This window comes from Diospyros lotus, chromosome 3 (assembly GCF_014633365.1).
Source record: "Diospyros lotus cultivar Yz01 chromosome 3, ASM1463336v1, whole genome shotgun sequence".
Taxonomy (NCBI): domain Eukaryota; kingdom Viridiplantae; phylum Streptophyta; class Magnoliopsida; order Ericales; family Ebenaceae; genus Diospyros; species Diospyros lotus.
In genome coordinates, this window is record NC_068340.1 from 36,045,368 (window position 1) to 36,067,384 (window position 22,017).

Genomic DNA, 22,017 nt, shown 5'->3' on the forward strand with positions numbered 1-22,017 from the left:
AATAAGATTGGAAGCACCAGCCACAACAAGAAGAGTGACAACAGTGACGATGATCAGGTCGCTAAGAACTCAATGAGCGAGCTAGGTTACGAATGACCTACGCACCAAGGTCGCTATGGCAACTATAGTATCCTATCCAATACTCAGGATAGGATCTTTGCTACTAAGAAGGGCGAGAAGGATTTTGGGAGGCCTAATCCCATAAGGACCCCCAACAGATTCAGAAATAAGGGCAAGTCCTATGCTTACCACGACGAAGTGGGTCACAACACCTCCGAGTGTCAAGCATTAAAGGATGCAATCGAGGACTTAATCGAAAGAGACCGCTTGCATGATTATGTGGTGTGACCAGAATACTAGAAGCCTCAGCAACCGGCTCAACCAGAGCCTTGTCGAGCTCCCGAGCAGGATTGAGCACCTACGATCGCATGAGGATGGCTACCATCAACAGTGAGCTAAAAAAATTACAACATAAAGATTCGAGTTCGGTGCTATAAACGTCAGTGATACCGGGTTGTGCTTTGTTCTTCATAGAGCTCAAAATGCCAGCGACCAGACACTAGGCTAGAATTGCGAAGGCCCCCATATTATCAAACAAAGCCTGGAAAACAGAGCGTATCAATGGGGTTATTATCCCATGTACTTGGAATGCGGAGCATTTTCGTCCTTACTCCCAATGAGTGTAACTGATTCTTACTCATACTCCAGCTTTCTGTTATAAATAATTTTGATTGGAATTTATTGATTTTCATTCTGTAAGCTTATTGCTCTTTACTCATGTTTGATGTTCGATTGAATGTCCTTAAAATTAGGGTTAGAGATACCATGGTTTGCGAGCTGGGGTCCATTCCTCTTAGCCTCCGTGCTCTAGTTTGCGGCTTATCTGAGCAATCATCTTGGTCCTCCCCTAAGTCATGGTTTGTAAGTTGAGGACCATTCATCTTGACTTCACGTTATGGTTTGGTACCTACTGGGAAATCACTTCCATTAATCATTCCGAACTAAGGGTTCACTGGCTGGGGTCGTTTCATCTTGACTCAAGTCATGATCTGCGACCTACTTGGATGTTCCCTCTCAGCTTGTTAAATTTGCAAAAAGCTATGGGATGTTAGTTGAGATCGCAACACAATCTACTTGGACATATAGCTTGGCAACGCAGATTAAACTCTCGACAAAACCATGGTATGTTAGTTAGGATCGCACCGCGATCTACCTGGATATATATCTTGGCGGGTTTTCTGATATGATCCAGATATTATCTCTCTATGACGTATCGACCAAGACTCAGATTAATCTGGTCATCATCACATAAATCAACTATTATTATCTTGCCGTTATAGTTAAAAGCCATGGTATGTTAGCTAAGATTGCAGCACGATCTGCCTGGACATATAGCTTGGCAATGCAGATTAAATTCAACAGAATACAACTCTATCAAGTTTTCTATGAAGCCGTGGTATGTTAACTGAGTTCGCGATGCGATCTATTTGGACATATATTTTGGCAAGGTCTTTAGTATGACCCATATGTTATTTCATCATGGTATACTCTCGCTCGCCACAAAAGTATAGTCCACAATCTGCTGGACGTCGACACAAGATGGCATAATCTGAAATGATCGGCCAGAAGCCGGAAAGGCAAATCGACAGATTGCATAGCCCGCTTCATTCAGCATACGTCAGCTCTCAGTCCGTAGATCGTACTAAGAGCTGTGGGGCTAATGTTATATATATTTTCTGCTCGCATGAAGTGAGCTGGATTCAAATCTCCCTGGCCGACCCAATCACTCGAGGCCCAACGGGCCCAAGCTTGAGATTGTTAGTTCCAGGTTGCACTGTAATACCCCGAGAGCCTAGAGAAGTTAGTATATATCGAGGATAGTGTAAGGAATGAAACAACACCAACTGGATACCTTTTGGGCTAAATGTTGGCAAAGAACTCCTAGGTTAAGCGTGCTTAACCTGGGGTAATTCAGGGATGGGTGACCCCCCTGGGAAGTTTGCGTAGGCCCATCAGGGTAAGTTGTTCCTGTCCTTCCTATCGCTCGAACGGAATGTTACATGCACGACACCTAACTTCGAGCTCGAATCATGAACCATGCAAGCTCTCAACGACACTCTCAGTTCGCAGACAGCGGGATCATTCAGTTCGGTCTCCCAGCGACGCTATCAACTCGCAGACTGACAAATCAGCTCGCATGAGCGAGGAGACCGCAGAATAATGATGGGCTAAGCATCATTCTAGCTGGGCCATCTGGGCCCCAATCTGGCCTCTCTCTCGGCCCATCTCTTAGCCCATGACGATCTCATCCTAGCCCCATACCATCCTGAATCAATATTATTGCAGCCTCTACTGGGTATTCGTGCGCCCGTCTCAGATCCCATCCACATTAATTAGAGACCAGTCTATGCCATGCTGCCACCAGAGAAACCTCACCGGCGCCGGTATATAGTCTCATCACCTGCAAAAGCACAAGACATGTGAAGAATCCAAAGAAGGGCAGTAGTGATGCAACAGGGAGATACCTTCTTGCTTAAAAGCTATCTCTAGCTACAATAGTAGAGCTACAATCCGAAGAAGGTCGAGCAAATGTATTCCCAGAGCTATGTCTAGCTCAAATACCACCAACCATTCTGTTTTGCTTAAAAGACACATCAAAATTTATTTGAATGAAAGGCAGAGGGGACTTGCACAACGAAATAGTGAAAAGGTTAAAGATAAATCCTATGCTGAAAGAACGAGAAGGGATGGAAGATATGAACTTCAAATCCGATTTGTTCATATGGAAGCCGAAAACCCTAGAAACTTATATTTAGCACAAGTCTACTTGTGTACAAGAGCAACTTTTTTACATCATATAATTATTAGAGGTAAACATTTCAGCCTAATCATATATAATACTTGTCCACATTATATATTTTGTCACAACTAGCAACTTCAACATCCAAGTACACTTAGAATACATAATCGCCTAAGTTTGACCCGTGCACACTCACCATTCTTGCCTTTGCAAGCTGACTAATTGTGATCTCAATGCCCCCTCCCCCTTCACCTTACACTTCCCATTTTCCGTGTCCCATGCAAAAGTATATATTGCATACAACTAACATTTTGATGTCTGTTTTGGCGGTGAAACCAATAATAACTCTCAACAAAAAAAAAAAACCAACAATAGCTAGGGTATTACATAATTAAGCCCCAGAATCTAATTATGAAAACCAATAAGAAGATAAGGAGCAAGAAAAAAGAGGGAGCTAGGCTAATTAATATGTAGGACTAGAAGTACTCTTATTTGAACCCTCAATTAATCTTAATAGGGGTAAAGAAAAAAAGGATGGATTAATATTAGGGGTAAAAACTTGGGTAGAATCTTTGTGAAAACAAAGTTTTATGGAAGGCAAGAGACAAAGTTGTATCAGAGTATATGTATGGAGGGCATTGTATTGTTCTAATGATTGATGGGCACACATGTGAATAGGTGGGTACGTATTTTGTCCTTGTGGAATGGAGACAATGCAGGAACCAAGAAGTAATAACAAGCTATATATACTATATACTTTGTGTGTGTGTTATATCTGTAATTTTGTTCATTGTTCTGTGGTATGTATGTATCTTGCTAACTCATCTCGTGATACAAAACGATATAGCATGTATCTGGATTGTAATTTTTCCTTTTCCATATATCTCTGTGTGTGGTGTGTGTGTGTGTGTGTGTGTCTCTCTCTCTCTCTCTCTCTATATATATATATGTTTTGAGAAAGCCTTCCTGTGCCAGGTTCTTCCCAGACCAGCACATTAGGCAAATTGGTGGATGTGTCAAAAGGCCAAGGTGGTCTTTTGTTGCCTCTTCAGCAACCATGCAACCATATTGGTTAAAAAAACAGTTTGTCATGCATGGGATTTATCGCTTTGCAAGGATAAAAAACAAATATTTTTGTATATAATTTTATTCTTATGTTTGTCATGCATGGGATTTATCGCTTTGCAAGGATAAAAAACAAATATTTTTGTATATAATTTTATTCTTATGTTTTAAAGAGGTTATTTTTATATGTGGCTGCACAAGTTAGACACATAATCTTCTAGTACAACGCAAAAAATTAAAACAGAAGTAGCAACGCTTATCATGTTAAGCTTCTAGGATTCCCTTGTTGATACCAAAAAAAAACCCATCAGGGTGACTAGCTATTTATAACTAGACTACTTTTGATGTGTTATTAAATGAAAATATTTATTTTTTATAGTGCATGCCTTCTAAACAAACACATGATGACTGAGCAAAATGAGACCATGAGAAGAATAGCTAACCTGCAGTGTGAATAGAGTTGAAGTCCAACTTAGAATCCCCTCAAACATGCACTTCAATGTCAATATATAGTTTGACCATGCATGTGTGTGTGTTGAAGGAATTTAATTACTTGGCATTTAAGAAAATGAGTTAATTTGATGTTAGAATATATATATATATATATGCTTGTCACCCTCGTATATAGATATATAGAAACTCGTAAAAAGTTTTCCATTGATATTAAAAATTTGGAAGATTATATGAGACTATCTTTGTTCTATATATGGTGGAGAATTTTGATAATGAACTAAAGGATAAATATGGGAATATATATGTGTGTGTATGGAATTAATTGTAATTATTTAAAAGACAAAAAATAAACAAATTATATTAATTGGGATCTATAAAAATTGTTATAAATAAAACACATGGCTACCCAAACAATAAGGGTCTATATATGGAATAAAAGTTAATAGAAAATTAGTGAAAAATCTTTTAGTATATATTTTTCTTATAATTGTGAGGTAAAATTAGATATTTATTTGAATTTCTTATCATATATTACAACAAGCAAATGTACAGAGTGTGTGAGAGAGAAGAGTGGCATGTGTAGAGAGAGAGAGAGAGAGAGGGGAGAGGACAAAGGTTGACTGTTGGTGAAAGAGAAAAAGAAAGAGAAAGATGAGAAGGGACTAAAAATCCCCCGTGAGAAGTGTTTGGAGGCATCCAAAAATCACAACTAAAACATCCATTTTGACACTTCCCTTCGTTGTTTCCGATAAAAACTCATATATTTATTCATATTTCGTATAGAGTACGTACTCCTACATCTTTAATTTGTTGCATCTCTCTCTCACCCTTTTATGCTTTTGCTATCTGTCCATACCATATATACGCATATATATGTACATAAATAATGTTATTTGATTTTATTTTTATAACCTTAAATGTCCTACGTTTGAAATTATTAAAATTATAATATAATTAGGACATTTAATCTAAATATTTTATATAATAATAAAGTTATTATTTAAAATTACAAAAGAAGATTAAATATTTTTGTCCTTTATATACATAGATATATATATGTATGATGAAGAAAAGAAAGATACATTAATTAATTGATGGTCTTCAATTCCAAAAATCCAAGGCCATGGGCATGGCATGCATGATGATGATCACGAGCCCATGATTCTTCTCCTCCATTCCTCCACTGCCTCTCATGACCTAACTAAGCCATCCTCTGTCCTTCGTCCTTTTCCTATATTACCCATCTGCCCCCCCCCCCCCCCCCCCCCCCCCCTCTCTCTCTCTCTTATTTCCTTTTCCTTTTTCTATTTTACAACTTTACATCATGTATATATATATTTATATTAAATATTCAATAGAATCTCATAATTCATATACGAGTATCAAGGGTTATATGCTAATAATAAATCTTATTCGAAAATAAGGTACAATCCAATGCCAAAAATATTGTAATAATGTTTTTATGACATTTGAAATATTATGTTTTATTTGGTTAAAATATGTAAAAATTTATTTAAAAGTATTTTTTACCGTTGCTACAATGATTTTAGTGTTGCTACAGTAATTCAACCGTTGCTATAGTAAATTCAACCGTTTGTTATAGTGATTTCGACTAATTGCTAAAGTAACAGCTAGTTTATTCAAGTATCTCAAGAGAATTTATTACAAACTTTGAAGTCCTCAATCTTTTATATTCTCATTTATTCTTTATTTTTCTCTCAAAAAGTTTTAATTATGATTTGTATCATTTTATCAAGGCATGTGTTTATTTTCAGAAATTTCGTAACTAAGAGTGTACTCTTAGATTATCTCTTTTGTATCATTATCAATTTTTCTAGCTTAAATAGTTAGAAGACCTACATTGTTTGTAGGAGATTTGTATTTTCTTAACTTGTGAGTTAAATAGTCTACTTGTGAAGTAAGAGATTGTAATTCCTAACAAGGTTGTTAAAGGACTTATCGAGTGTGGTAGGAGATTTTAGTGAATTGTTTTAAATTTTTAGTGAGAAACTAAGGTGGTGGATTAGACCAAACCACTATAAATCTTTTTGTCCCTTTTGCATTTATTTTGGTTGTGTTTTATTATTTTTATATTTTGTTTTCAAAAACTCCTATAAAATTTTTAAAATTTTCAAACACCTAATTTACCCCCTCTTGGATTACAATGCTATTGCTATACGATTAGAACAACTTTAAAAACTTTATTAAGATGCAGATTGAAAATACAACTAAGGGAATACCCTTTATTTATATTTTCCAGGCTAGTCAACAAATTAAAGATAAAAATTCTCATACCTATTTTATCTATAAGGTACAATTATAAATTCAAACGCATCTACCTTATCTCTAACAATTAAATAACTCTAATACCTTCTGAAACTTGTGCAACAATCCTCCACTCAGCACCCACATAGCACATACAACCTATCATGTTGCCTTGTGTGACATATATATATTTAGAAGTGTCATCTCGCATTGTGTCATGCAATCTTCCTAGCTAGTCACGTTCACATTGTATTATGGTCAGTTATTTACGTGCTCGTAGCAAGCCCAATCATGTCCCCGACGTGTTCCAGTCACCTAGCTAGAACATCAATAGAACTCTCTTTGTCATTGTCACATGTCGTTTGCGTGGTAGAACCTTGGGCCTAATGGTGGCGATCGGTGGTTCTCAGTGATTAATAGTAAAGGAAAGGGGCAATAGGTAGTATTCTTTGTGGTCGACGAGGAGAGACCGACCATCAGTGTGCAATGATGGGAAAGATTAGCCTTCATTGGTAGGACAGGCCATGGCATGTGTGGTAGCGAAAGACTATGTCAATGCTAGCTTACACAAAATAGTTGGTTTTGCATCTTAAACCTGGAGCTCCAAGGGAGGACAGTGGGTTGTTCATTACACGTGGTGGGGAGGGCCGAATTAGCAATTAGAGATCAACAAGAAACAATAAAACAAATTAACCAATTGATGAAACCCTAAGTTAGAGAGAGAGTCTCTAACTCCGAAAAACAAAGACTACTCTGAAAAGTTGACTAGGCTGTTTCTTTTGTTAAGTATAATTGGTGACTTTTTTGTTTAATTAATTTAAGCACAGAAAAAAAAAAAAAACGTTATTCTAAGTTCTCTTCTTCTTAAATATACTTTTGTCAAACTGTCAAATTAAAGCTATATATTCATTTAATGACAGTTCATAGAAGTTTCATGAATCTCGTAGCCTAGCTAGTAATCTATAAAGGAAAATTATATATATATATATGGGCTAATTTCATTTGAAAAGATTAGATAATTAAGACAAATTAATAGCCATATTTCCTCTGGAAGAGACATGAAAAGTGACTCTCATATGTACATATTTGTGATGAAATTAAGCATCATCCAAAGATGTGGCACCAGACTGCCATGGCAGTTTGTAGCAATCCTAGCTAGCTATAGGGTCTACATATGATCCTTCTGAGAACTACTGCAAATCCGCAACAATATCACGGAGCTGTGTATCAAATAATTCAATTCCATCGGGTCGGAGAAAGAAGACAAACTTATATAGCTGTCAACAACGCTTGCCCTCATGGCTTCTTCTTCCCAGTACTGATCACACACGAGCATGCATGCAGCACCATACACATACATACATCCAAACACAGAAAAACTCTCGACAGTAGAGTAGAAGATGAAGATGATGATGATGATTTTGATGGGTATGGCTGCATGGCTTAGCTTCTTATACCACTATGTGTCAGAATTCTGTGTGTCACAGCCACTGCAAACTGACAACCATCCATTGAGAGAGAATGTGTCTATTTGCGCTGCAGAAAGCAAGTACTTCTCTGCTTCGAAGCCAAACTTAGTTTTATCATTGATCTAATTATTTGATTATCGATCGGTTTCCGATCACTATACTGTTTGAGGGGTTTATATATGTGTGTGTATCAAATCATTTCATTTCATGTCCATGCATGGCTGGCTACACAAACACATATAAGTAAGTAATTAATTAATTAATGCGAGGAGGAGCTAATGGACACACATATATATGTGTGTGGCCAAGCCAAGCTTTTGTCTGGCTTATTTACATTATTATAACTCTTGAGATTCTTTCGTTGCCCACAACAACAGTCTCACTTTCTCTATCTCCATGCAAAACAAGGCCGCTTATCACACTCAACTTTATACTTTAAATTGTTTTGTTTTCATTGACACATTTGCATGTGAATGTACTTTCCCGAAGTGCAGCGCCTCACGTGAGCTTCAATCTCACAAAAGAATGCTATAACCCTTCTCTGCAAACTGCTCCCAAACATACATACATACATATATATATATTTGTTTGGAGTATATATATCCATTAGAAGAATGGTTTTGAAATGGGTAATTATTTTTGCAATGTCGCCAGACAGATATGCGACATATATATATATATATAGTGCTTGCATGTTTTGGCATTTTGTCTTGCAAAGGACACTCAAACCGTGTCATTTTTTATTTTTTTTTAATGAAATGCTATATGCTAGGTCACGAGATGCATTGCCAAACTCGATAATGTTTTGGAAACATGATTGAGCTATAAAATAATTTAGGCCTTCTTGGATTTATTTTGGGAAATGATATGATAAAAAAAGAGAGAAAATGGGGAGATCGAGCTAGCTAGGTGGATGCAGGTCAGAAATTAATCCAATGGCGTAACATCATCCGCGCGCTGCAGCTCATGATGTTTACATATAAATGAAGGATTTACTTAGAAATTGGCATGAGGTTAAAGTGGTTGATTAGTGTGTTACTTAGCTAGGTTTATGCTAAAAACCACACTGTCGCATGCTGCTCGATCTGTTATGAAACATGTGAACTAGAAGAACCAAATCCGAAGAGAATCTTCTGATCAATCTCCCACTTTTTTGCAACTAACAACCTTGACAATTGTAAACTATTTTCTTTTTCTTTTTTGTTTGAGTTGTGAAAAGTATAGTGGGGAGATATATGAATGTACCAATATGCCATTGGTCCATGCATTTTTATAATTATTTACTGCTAATGTTTTCTTTAGCTACTTATTATATATATAGGAAAATGCTAGACGAACGACTGGGTTGACAACCCAGTTGAAATTACAAACTTACCCCTTAGATTTAATTACGAATTTATCCTGAAATTAAATACTCCAGCTTATTACCTCCTTCCTCATTCTCTCTCTCTTTCCCCCTCTCTCACCTCTTTTTATTCGTTCTTGCTGTTCGCAACCGTTGAAGCCCCCACCAATGCCTCAATCTTTTTCTCTCTCTCTCCTTCCTCCTTCTCATTCTCGTCATCATTGCCATCGACCAGGCCCGAACCTTTAGTGTGGCCCAAGAGACGGTTGTCTTAGGGCCCAGAAATTCTGACAATTTAGGGGGCCCATAAATCTAGGGATAAATGACCATTTTGTCCCTATTTTAAAATGATAGTTTTGTCCTTATATAAAGTCTCTCATTCTCCAAAATTTGCAAAATGCCTAACATTTCTCTCTTTCTCTGTCTCTTGCAATCTCTCTCTTTCTCTCCCTCTCTTAAAAACACCTATGTAAATCACTATTTTTTCTTATCATAGTTAAGACTCAATAATTGTTTTTTATTTTAACACTTTTATAATGTCACAACCAATTGGGTTTGGTTCCTGCTCAACCCTAAACTCGTTATATATATATATTATATAAGGATATGTAGTGTGTGTATATATATTTGCTGATGTTGCTGATTTAGTGTTGTCTAAAAGTTAAGATTAATTACAATACATAAATAGATTTAAATGTTGTATTAGTTGATCAGACAATGAGCTAAGACACGTGCAGAATAGCTGACCCTTTAGAATATACTATGTGATAAGACAGATTGAATGAATAGACTATGTTGTCTATTAAAAAAAATGCTCGAACGATTTGATTGATAATTTTGCCTTCAAAATTGTAAAAAGAGTAGTTTTTAATTGATTATTTTAAGAAAAAATATTTTATTCTTTGATATGGTATGAATATTTATTTATTTTTTTGATATTTTATTACAAAAAAAAAAATAAAATTTGAATGTACACTATGATTCAGGGGCCTATTTTTATATTTCTGACTTAGGATCCCGAAATCTCAGGTACAACACTACCATCGACGCAGCCCCCTCCATCAACATTCGTCTCTATCAATGCGATCGTCATTCACCTCTGATCCAACCTCCATCACCATCCATCTCCATCATTCCAACGGTCGCCAATGCCTTTATCTCCTTTCTTTGGATCTTCTGTCGCTTCTCTTCGCAATTTGCCGCTGCCTCCATCGTTCCAGCTTCTTTCTCTCTGTAGGTCTTCTGTTAAACTAATACAAGAATAAATATAAATATATGATATTATATATTACTTACATATTATTTATTTTCTTATCTATTAATATTACTTGCATAAATCTGAAATATGATATTATGATTTTGTTTAAATTTAAATATAATTTTTGATTTTTATAAATATAATATTAAGATTTTGTACAATTTTACATACAGTTTTTGATCTTTCAATTCATCAATACACATAAATAATAACATATATACAAATATATATAATTATTTATACATAAAATAATTATAAAATATATTAATTTTATATTTTGTATGAATGATAAAGAGAAGAAATATAATTGTATTGTGATGGCTATATAAATATATCTTTTTATTAAAAATAAATATTATAATATTATAATTTATAGTTTGATTTTCATTTTATAATTTAAAAAATAAAATCAAACTATGAAATAATTTTTTAAAAATAACAACCCAAACTATATTCTCAAAAGTTACAACACATATCAAGCCAAAATTTTTAAAATAATAAAATAAGGTTAATTTAATCTAGATAGATAATTTTATATAATATATTTTTAGTTTATAATTATATTTAAAAAATATATTTGTGTAAATTTATATATATGTAAATCTTAATTTGGTGTAATATATATATATATTTAATTTTTGTATATTTATATTTAGATAGCAATAAATGGCGACAAACAGTGGAGGTTGATTGTAGAATCATTGTCGGCAGAGAAAGAGAGAAGAAGATGGAGGTGTTGGTGGCGGCGGATGACAAATGGCAACATGAGAGAAGTGACAGGCGAGAATAGAAGACCCAAAAAGAGAGAGAATGAGGCATTGAGCATTGAACACCAGCCACCAACATAGGCAAGCTCATTGGCGACGTAGGCTGTGGAGTTCTCAAATCTAGACTAGGCGAAAGAGAAGCTAGCAATATTTGGGAAGCACAAGAATCAAAGATTGTGGCCGTTTTTGGTGAGGACTGACAGCAACAGCACCACAACGTCACGCCGAAGGTGAACAAACAAAGAGAGGGGGGGGGAATATGTGGGCAAGGATTCAAAATATTTGGGCCTTCAATTTATCGCAATAAATTAATCTCAAAATATTGTGATAATTTAGAATTGTCAATAAAATTGTCACCCCAATTGTTCGTCTAGCATTATCCACATATATAGTTCATGAAATTTGAACATGGTCAAATGTTCAATGTTTTCTAAATGTTTGTCTTAGAAGTTATTAATTGTTTTTCTTCGTGAAAACACAGAAAAGACATAGATCTAGAGGAGCCAAATAGCAATCAATCATATTGTTTCCCCTAGATAACTGAAGGCCAACTACAGGCTGCATGGTAAATTTCTTACTTAATTATCTGTAACTTATTATATTTTTCTCACTTATTTGGGATATCATCCATCATTTCGATGGATAGGACATCCGCTCACAACACTCTCTCTTTCCAAAATCTCGATGTCCTTTGGTTTAGAATTTTTCAAGTACTTGTCATGGATTAAATTGAATATTCACTCAAGATGGCACATTATCTATCATCAGTTTTCTACATTTCAATTTGGCACATTATTCCTAATTCACAATTCTTCGAAATACCATAATGAGAATGAATGATCAGCACTGATATTGGCTTGGCTGGAAGAGTGTTTTTTTTTTTTTCCTTCTAAACAAAGATTACATTAGTGCAATAATCAGAAAAGTACATCACAGTTGAAGGACTCCTTATTTGCCAAGACTAGAGCATCATTTGGCAGTACAAAATCTGGCCCAAATTAGAAGAGAAAGCATATTTCGCTATCATATGAACAAGTTCATTCGCATCCCTATGAATTAATGAAATGACTTGTCAACTTGAGAGCTCAGATAGGCTTGAATATCTTTAACTCTTGTAGATAGCATTGATGGTCAATTTTCTTGATGGTCTTCATGATAGCAGTTAGCTAGAGGCATTACGAACTGAAAATCTGGGGTTGCAAACCCAACAATTTAACAAAAGGCAAAATGAAGCAACCGCAACTATTAACCAATCCCAATATAGACCAAAAATAATAAGCAAAAAGAGCATCAAAGTCCATCGACACAACAATAAACTAGTTAAGTTATCACAAAAATGAACTTGGATCTTCAGTTAAGCTCACAATGTGGAGAATCCAAAGAAGGGCAGGTAGTGATGCAACAGGGAGATACCTTCTTGCTTAAAAGCTATCTCTAGCTACAATAGTAGAGCTACAATCCGAAGAAGGTCGAGCAAGTGTATTCCCAGAGCTATGTCTAGCTCAAATGCCACCAACCATTCTGTTTTGCTTAAAAGACACATCAAAATTTATTTGAATGAAAGGCAGAGGGGACTTACACAACGAAATAGAATTTAGAACATGATTTCCCTTGAGATTTCCTTCCCCATTTTAGAAATAGGTTCCTTAAATTCTGACTAGCTGGTTCTAATCTTGAGACGTATAGAGGAATGACTAGTTGGATTGTCACTGCACCTGAGCTTATTTTGGTATTTCATATGTTAATTAATTAACGAAAAGGGATTTGATATCTTGATTGTGTGGCACAGGTATATAGTCAACTAATCTTCAAACTACGTAATTGATCTCAAATGTGAGAAGTAGAAGAATTGATTTGCTTGCACGGTAGTGAAAAGGTTAAAGATAAATCCTATGCTGAAAGAAATCCGACTTGTTCATATGGAAGCCGAAAACCCTAGAAACTTATATTTAGCACAAGTCTACTTGTGTACAAGAGCAACTTTTTTACATCATATAATTATTAGAGGTAAACATTTCAGCCTAATTATAATACTTGTCCACATTATATATTTTGTCACAAACTAGCAACTTCAACATCCAAGTACACTTAGAATACATAATTGCCTAAGTTTGACCGGTGCACACTCACCATTCTTGCCTTTGCAAGCTGACTAATTGTGATCTCAATGCCCCCTCCCCTTTCACCTTACACTTCCCATTTTCCGTGTCCCATGCAAAAGTATATATTGCATACAACTAACATTTTGATGTCTGTTTTGGCGGTGAAACCAATAATAACTCTCAACAAAAAAAAAAAAAAAAACCAACAATAGCTAGGGTATTATATAATTAAGCCCTAGAATCTAATTATGAAAACCAATAAGAAGATAAGGAGCAAGAAAAAAGAGGGAGCTAGGCTAATTAATATGTAGGACTAGAAGTACTCTTATTTGAACCCTCAATTAATCTTAATAGGGGTAAAGAAAAAAAGGATGGATTAATATTAGGGGTAAAAACTTGGGTAGAATCTTTGTGAAAACAAAGTTTTATGGAAGGCAAGAGACAAAGTTGTATCAGAGTATATGTATGGAGGGCATTGTATTGTTCTAATGATTAATGGGCACACATGTGAATAGGTGGGTACGTATTTTGTCCTTGTGGAATGGAGACAATGCAGGAACCAAGAAGTAATAATAAGCTATATATACTATATACTTTGTGTGTGTGTTATATCTGTAATTTTGTTCATTGTTCTGTGGTATGTATGTATCTTGCTAACTCATCTCGTGATACAAAACGATATAGCATGTATCTGGATTGTAATTTTTCCTTTTCCATATATCTCTGTGTGTGGTTTGTGTGTGTGTGTCTCTCTCTCTCTCTATATATATGTTTTGAGAAAGCCTTCCTGTGCCAGGTTCTTCCCAGACCAGCACATTAGGCAAATTGGTGGATGTGTCAAAAGGCCAAGGTGGTCTTTTGTTGCCTCTTCAGCAACCATGCAACCATATTGGTTAAAAAAACAGTTTGTCATGCATGGGATTTATCGCTTTGCAAGGATAAAAAACAAATATTTTTGTATATAATTTTATTCTTATGTTTTAAAGAGGTTATTTTTATATGTGGCTGCACAAGTTAGGCGCATAATCTTCTAGTACAACGCAAAAAAATTAAAACAGAAGTAGCAACGCTTATCATGTTAAGCTTCTAGGATTCCCTTGTTGATGACATCAAATTAAACTGATATATTTCAGCATTAATAATACATTATATGAAGTGATGCTGTCATGATATATATATATATATATAATTCATCTTAATTTGTTCTTCTCCTTTCAATGGATAGATATATACAGCCTAATTAGGATTTTTTTTTTCTTCTTGCTCTACACAATAAGGCTGAGAACTGTAATTACTGAGAATATTTAAAATACTTAATGCCACATTGAAGTCTGGAAGATGATAAGAACTTCATTCCAAACTTAAAATGAATCTGGACTGAACACCATATATTAAAATTATTTATATCTCTTTTAATTTCTACGAAGCAAATTAAAGAAAAACAATTATGTCTTCTTGTACGTACTTGTAAATCTTAATTAATGATAAATCATGTTGCATCATACATAATTTACAGTCACATCTTTGAGGACCTATATATGATAGATAGTACGTATAGCATTCTCCCGAATCCTCGCCCATTCATGATTGATCGATGGTTGATTGCAATTAGCTCGTGCTTCATTTGGACTTTTGACACGATCGCAAATTCATAATTGAATTCGGTCCCCATGTGATGTGATCGAAAAATTATTCTTCCAGTACGAAAATTATTCTTTTCTCTCTAATTATATGCACATCCATGTCTATGGTTTTATTTCTTTTTTTAATTGTCACTCTTGTGTCTCTCCACTAAACGAATATATTTATATATTTTTTAGTTAGAAAGCTAAGTTAATATTTTCATCATTGACAGACATCGTGTATATATATATTTGATTTGATTTTGTCTTATATATTCATTTTTTTATTTATGAGATTAAATATAATGTGCTTAGTAAGAATTTTAATATTAGACAATAATTAGGGTTTCATTCATAAATTTAGCAACATTCCATTCAAATTTTATAGTAGTGTCATTCACATTCTTATATTTTAAATAATTAATTATGATAAAAGATTACACGAGATCTAAAGATGTGTCTTAGATTCTAAAAACTTAAATTTGAAAAAAAAAAAAAAAAAAACCCATCAGGGTGACTAGCTATTTATAACTAGACTACTTTTGATGTGTTATTAAATGAAAATATTTATTTTTTATAGTGCATGTCTTCTAAAAAAACACATGATGACTGAGCAAAATGAGACCATGAGAAGAATAGCTAACCTGCAGTGTGAATAGAGTTGAAGTCCAACTTAGATTCCCTTCAAACATGCACTTCAATGTCAATATATAGTTTGACCATGCATATGTGTGTGTTGAAGGAATTTAATTACTTGGCATTAAAGAAAATGAGTTAATTTGATGTTAGAATATATATATATATATATATGCTTGTCACCCTCGTATATAGATATATAAAAACTCGTAAAAAGTTTTCCATTGATATTAAAAATTTGGAAGATTATATGAGACTATCTTTGTTCTATATATGGTGGAGAATTTTGATAATGAACTGAAGAATAAATATGGGAATATATATGTGTGTGTATGGAATTAATTGTAATTATTTAGAAGACAAAAAATAAACAAATTATATTAATTGGGATCTATAAAAATTGTTATAAATAAAACACATGGCTACCCAAACAATAAGGGTCTATATATGGAATAAAAGTTAAAAGAAAATTAGTGAAAAATTTATAAATATATATTTTTCTTGAGATAAAATTAGATATTTATTTGAATTTCTTATCATATATTATGATAAGTAGATGGACAGAGTATGAGAGAGAGAAGAATGGCACGTGTAGAGAGACAGAGAGGAGAGGACAAAAGTTGACAACGGGTGAATGAGAAAGTGAAAGAGAAAGAGAAAGGACTAAAAATCCTCTTTGGAGGCATCCAAAAATCACAACTAAAACATCCATGCATTTTGACGCTTCCCTTCGCTGTTTCTGATAAAAACTCATGTATTTATTCATATCCCGTGTATGGTACGTATTCATACGCCTTTAATTTGTTGTATCTCTCTCTCATCCTTTTATGTTTTTTCTATCTGTCCATAACATACATAACATACATACGCATATATATATGTACATAAATAATGTTATTTAATTTTATTTTTATAAACTTAAATGGCCTACGTTTGAAATTGTTAAAGTTATAATGTAATTAGGACATTTAATCTAAATATTTTATATAATAATAAAGTTATTATTTAAAATTAGAAAAGAAGATTAAATATTTTTGTCCGTTATATATATAGATATATATATGTATGATGAAGAAAAGAAAGATACATTAATTAATTGATGGCCTTCAATTCCAAAAATCCAAGGCCATGGACATGGCATATGACGATGATCACGAGCCCATGATTCTTCTCCTCCATTCCTCCACTGCCTCTCGTGACCTAACTAAGCCATCCTCTGTCCTTCGTCCTTTTCCTATATTACCCATCTGCCCCCCCCGCCCCCCTCCTCTCTCCCTCTTTTATTTCCTTTTCCTTTTCCTTTTTCTATTTTACAACTTTACATCATGTATAAATATATATATATATATATATATATTAAATATTCAATAGAATCTCATAATTCATATACGAGTATCAAGGGTTATATGCTAATAATAAATCTTATTCGAAAATAAGGTAGAGTTGTTGCTCTTAAAAAAATAATAAAAATTATTATATTTTTAAATAATATGTATATTTATTATGCATTTTTAATTAGTGATAAATATACAGTATTTTTCAAATGCATCACCATTTGGTTTCAAAAAGAAAAAAAAGATGAAAATAATGTGGTCTTGGATATTGCATGTTAATTAATTAATCCGCCACGATTTCTTCGTGTATATTTTTATATATACAAAAATATACCCATAACGTTGTTGTATGCACGTGATGTATGAAGGTAAAAAATGAAAGATTTTAAATGAAAAATTATATTTAAAGGTGGCACTTATAATAGCTACAATTTAGTTTTGACTTTTTAGGCAATTCTTTTTTAAAAATAAAACAAAGATGAACTTTCATGTAATAGTGTGATTTGGAGATCATAAATTTACCCCCAACAAATAACTTATTTTATTGTTGAGTTTTCTTTTTCTAATTTTAAGTGATATACAAAGGATATTTTGGAAAGAAAAAAAATTCATTTAGTAGTTAACAACAAAATTCATGTTTAGTTAATTATATAATGGAATATGTATAACCTTAGAAAAAAAAAAGAAGAAGAATATACATATGTATGTATATGAAAAATAATTTTTAAATTTTATACGTTTATGAACAAAATTATAGATTCTAAAAGGGCAAGGATGTAAGTTCACGGGTATCGTTTTGTAGGGTATGTAATTTGTTATTTGGTAGTGAAGGAAACTGATGATGGTGATGATGCAGCCTTGAGGGAAGCTAGCAAACAAGCCTTGATATTGATTTAAGGGCTCATCTCCTCTTCAAAAAGCTTCAGTGCTCTGCAAAGTGATAGAAAGAGGAAAAAGAGGAAAAAGAGAGAAAGGTGAAGAAGAAGAAGAAGAAGAAGAAGAAGAAGAAGAAAGGCGAAGAGAAATTAACTAATTAAGCCGATCGATCGAAAGTAATATGGTTTCTAGGGAACACAAGCGCGCAGCTGCCCTGCATGAGAAGCTGCACCTGCTTCGTTCCATTACTAACTCTCATGCAGTAATTAATTCCCTGCTTATCTATATATATCTGTCCTTCTGCACATACTCTTTTTCATTGGCTTAATTAATGTCTACTCTTTTTATTTCATCCCATATATCCTTCTCTATCTCTATCTTTAATGTACATACATATAGTTTTGATCTCTTCTTAATCTCCCCAACTGAGTTTCAGACTCATCTTCGAGTTCATCTGCTATGTATAGCAGTGTTATAATGAAGAACAAAAAAATTACAAAAAGATAAATCAATTAGGAAATCGAATAGATATGTGTCAAACCATAAATATATTGTGGCCTTAGAAGAGACCTTGGGATCAAAAAGGGTATATATATAGTGGGTTATTGATAAATAGTTGTTTGTTACCCTCTTCTAGGAAATTTTGGATAATTAAACATAAATGCCATTATATATGTAGATGTATATATATTACAGTTCATTTAAGAAACCAAGTGAAACAATGGTGCAATTAGCTAGGTTGCGATTGTGAGTTGTTTTATGTGTGTTTCAGCTAGAGGAAACCTCAATCATCTTAGATGCATCAAAGTACATAGGGGAGCTGAAACGCAAGGTGGAAAGACTGAATCAAGATATCGAGACGGCGCAAAGCTCGAGTGATCAAGATTCTGTGGTACATCTATTATATAATTATCATCTTATTAATTCCTGATAATTTTCTATGAATTGAGATTAATCCTTAATTAGAATCTTGTAATATTTGATTTGGGTTCTTTTTGCACATGTGAATTAAGCAGGAGGTTACAGTGGAAACCCTAGCCAAGGGCTACCTAATTAATGTAATCTCAGAGAAAAGTTGCCCCGGCCTGCTTGTCTCGGTTCTTGAAGCTTTTGAAGATCTGGGCCTTAATGTGCAGGAAGCTAGGATCTCTTGTGCCAATAGTTTTCAACTCGAAGCGGTTGGAGGAGAAATAGTAAGAGATATAGAACTCCTCTGCCGCATATTCACATACACATATATTAGGACAATAATTGTCACGTGTGGAATAACTGTTTTCTGATTTCATGCACAGCCTTGGATCTAAACTGAAACTCTACCATAACTTGATTATTATGAATACAGCAATATTGAATTGGAATTCCTCCTGGAAGTACAATCACAGTTGGATTGCTTTTAATAACAGAAGACAATGGTACACAATTACAAATTTTCCATACATAAAAATTTTGTAAAAAAAAAAAAAAATCATTTTCTTAACTAAGAAGGAACTATTAATTAATTACATCATTGTGTTAGGTATATATATATATGCATATGTCTAAATGTGGATTGGGTTAATTCCACAATGTGCATTTGTTGTTTTTTGCAATATATTTTAAAGAATTGAATAAGGAATTTAAGGTTCTTCTCGCAGAATGAAGACAATGAAGAAAGGGTTGATGCCCAAGTGGTAAAGGAAGCAGTGTCTCAGGCTGTCAAGAACTGGAGCCAAACCAGTGAGCAAGATTAATCAAATTATATATGATCATTCCTTTCTCCCTCCTCCTCTATCTGCCTCTTCTCTTCTTAGGTTGCCGGTGCTGTTAATCAAATTAAAGGAATCGGTTTTTCTGAAGTCAGTTGCCAGAGATCGGGATTATTCAGCAACAAAAGTAGTAATACGAAAAAAAGAAGAAAAAAAAGTTTGCTAGAGGATCGAAGATCACAAGTTTCTGTTCAAGTTCAAATTGAAGAGGCAAGCACCCTAATATATATGCTTAAGAATCTTCATTTCAATGTGTCAAATTAAGGCGAAGGGATAGCAAGATTAATCGTCGATGAGTATTAACTAATAATGAGTCCTAGTGCAAATGCTAGGAAACTCAGTCGGTTCGGCTTCTGATGTAACAAGTGTGGTATAATGCAATCAAAGGAATTAATTAATCCACTTCCCTTGTGCAAATATTGTTGAGGAAATTGAGAATGATTTTTTAATGCATGATCTGAGAAGGGTTAATACTGATGTTGCTAAACTTGCACGTATACTTGGTTATGCGTTGAGCGGTTATTTCATATATGTTCAAAACAAAGAACACCTTGTTATACATAATGCATTTTCTTATTAAAGATTTGAGTAGTATATATGTCTATATTTATGAAATGATTGATTTAATTGTAGTATCACGAAGGTTGTTTCCAAATTTTTGGCAGCCTTTCTACTTATAGCCAAATTATTTGAGTACTTCTGCTGGTCTTTGTAAGCCACTCTTTATATATAACACATAGATGTAATTTTGTCCTTTTTTTTGTTGTTGTAGGATGTCTACTGTCTTATTCAATAAGGCAGGCAAAAGGGTCCTTATCCGGTCTATGTTATACAGTTGATATGCATGAGTCTACAAAGACATTAGTCAAACAAAAACCTAAAACCCCTCCATTTTCAAAAAAATAAGGCGTCTTATCATTTATTTTTCAAAAAAATAAAAAGAGCTGGAAAAGTAGTTTATCATTTCATGATGATCAGTGATGAATATTGCCCATCTTGCAAGTTTAATTGTTGTCTGGTTAGCTAATTAATAAACTGAAAACCATTTTACCTATTGATAAAAAAATAAAAAACTATTGGAGGAATGTGAGTCCATTCATATAATCTTATAAATTTAGAATGACAAATGTTTTTATACTAGTGCATACTTACAGTCTTAACTCTTGACAATTAAATGATAACAATAACATTTCTAGAATAAGATCAATATTATATTTTATGGAAAAAATGCATAAAAATGTTATGGTAAAATAAGATAATATATTATATATATAGAAATAATAGTAACTTATCTAGAGAAAACAAATAATGTTGTATAACTTTAGTAGAGGGGTTAAGATGCATTCGGCTAGCTAGAACTTAGAAGAGGAACCAGTGATTTAATTTGTCGTGGGAGGGTTAGGTTGGTTGACCAATTTTGTTCTTTGTTGTTTGCAGTCTGATTGGTACTAGATGGGCTTTGCAGTCTGATTGGTACTAGATGGGCCGGCATATATGTTGGTCAAAGCATAACTAACCAAGCCCATTCCATAACCCACACCAACTAAGAGCGAAGGTTGTAGTACAAAAGCCCAATCTTGGACTAGTCCTCATAACTCTCTCTCTCTCTCTCCCCCCTTTATCATGAATATCTCTATTTTTTCCTTGTGATTTTACAAAAATATAATAAAATCTCAAGCTCCTCACAAATAATTAAGGAAGATGATTGTTATGTTCAAAAGAAGTTGTTAGGTTGATTGTTTATTTTTTTTTAAAGAAAATAAAGAAGATGATAGTGTTAGTTAATAATCCATAGAAATGGAGAGGTGTGGTAAAAATTTGGTCAGATCATCCACCATCACGAATTATTTGAGAACACGTGTAGAATAGTAAACCAAAGCTTTGTTGAAATTATACATCGAGACAACTGGTTGGCTAGCTAGTACAATATAATTGGGAAAGTAGAGAAGAGCTAGCTAGGTAGCTAGGTAATATTTGATGACGAGCCGAATTAATTAACTAAGAGCTGCAACTGCGCTCATTTGCCCAAGCTAGTGGCAGTGGTCGGAGGAGGAGGCTGATCGCTTTGCTCCGCCATGCGCTTCTCGTAGTAATGGTACGCGGCTGCCCCCGACAGCACCGCCAGCGTCAACGCCTGTGCGTGCATCCTGGCGTGGATGAGCCTGACGCTGGGCTTGAGGGCCGCTTTTGCACTACGAGAGTAAGCTAGCGATGCTCCCACCGCCGATGCCCACACCGTTCCTGCACATCAACAAATTAAACCCACACATGATCAATCAC

The 22,017-nt window shown here is 34.1% G+C and overlaps 1 protein-coding gene across 2 annotated transcripts; it reads left to right on the plus strand.

Moving 5' to 3' along the window:
• The first annotated feature begins 18,113 nt into the window (after positions 1–18,113).
• On the plus strand, positions 18,114–20,154 carry LOC127796616 (transcription factor bHLH61-like). 2 transcript variants are annotated; one of them, XM_052328852.1, is made up of 4 exons: positions 18,114–18,254; positions 18,765–18,884; positions 19,006–19,185; positions 19,627–20,154. In XM_052328852.1, the coding sequence occupies exons 1-4, from the start codon at positions 18,174–18,176 to the stop codon at positions 19,720–19,722; spliced, it is 477 nt and encodes a 158-aa protein (XP_052184812.1). In that variant the 5' UTR covers positions 18,114–18,173; the 3' UTR covers positions 19,723–20,154. The 2 variants fall into 2 exon arrangements, with proteins under 2 accessions (XP_052184812.1, XP_052184813.1); XM_052328853.1 differs by having other exon boundaries at positions 19,009–19,185.
• The last annotated feature ends 1,863 nt before the right edge of the window (positions 20,155–22,017 follow it).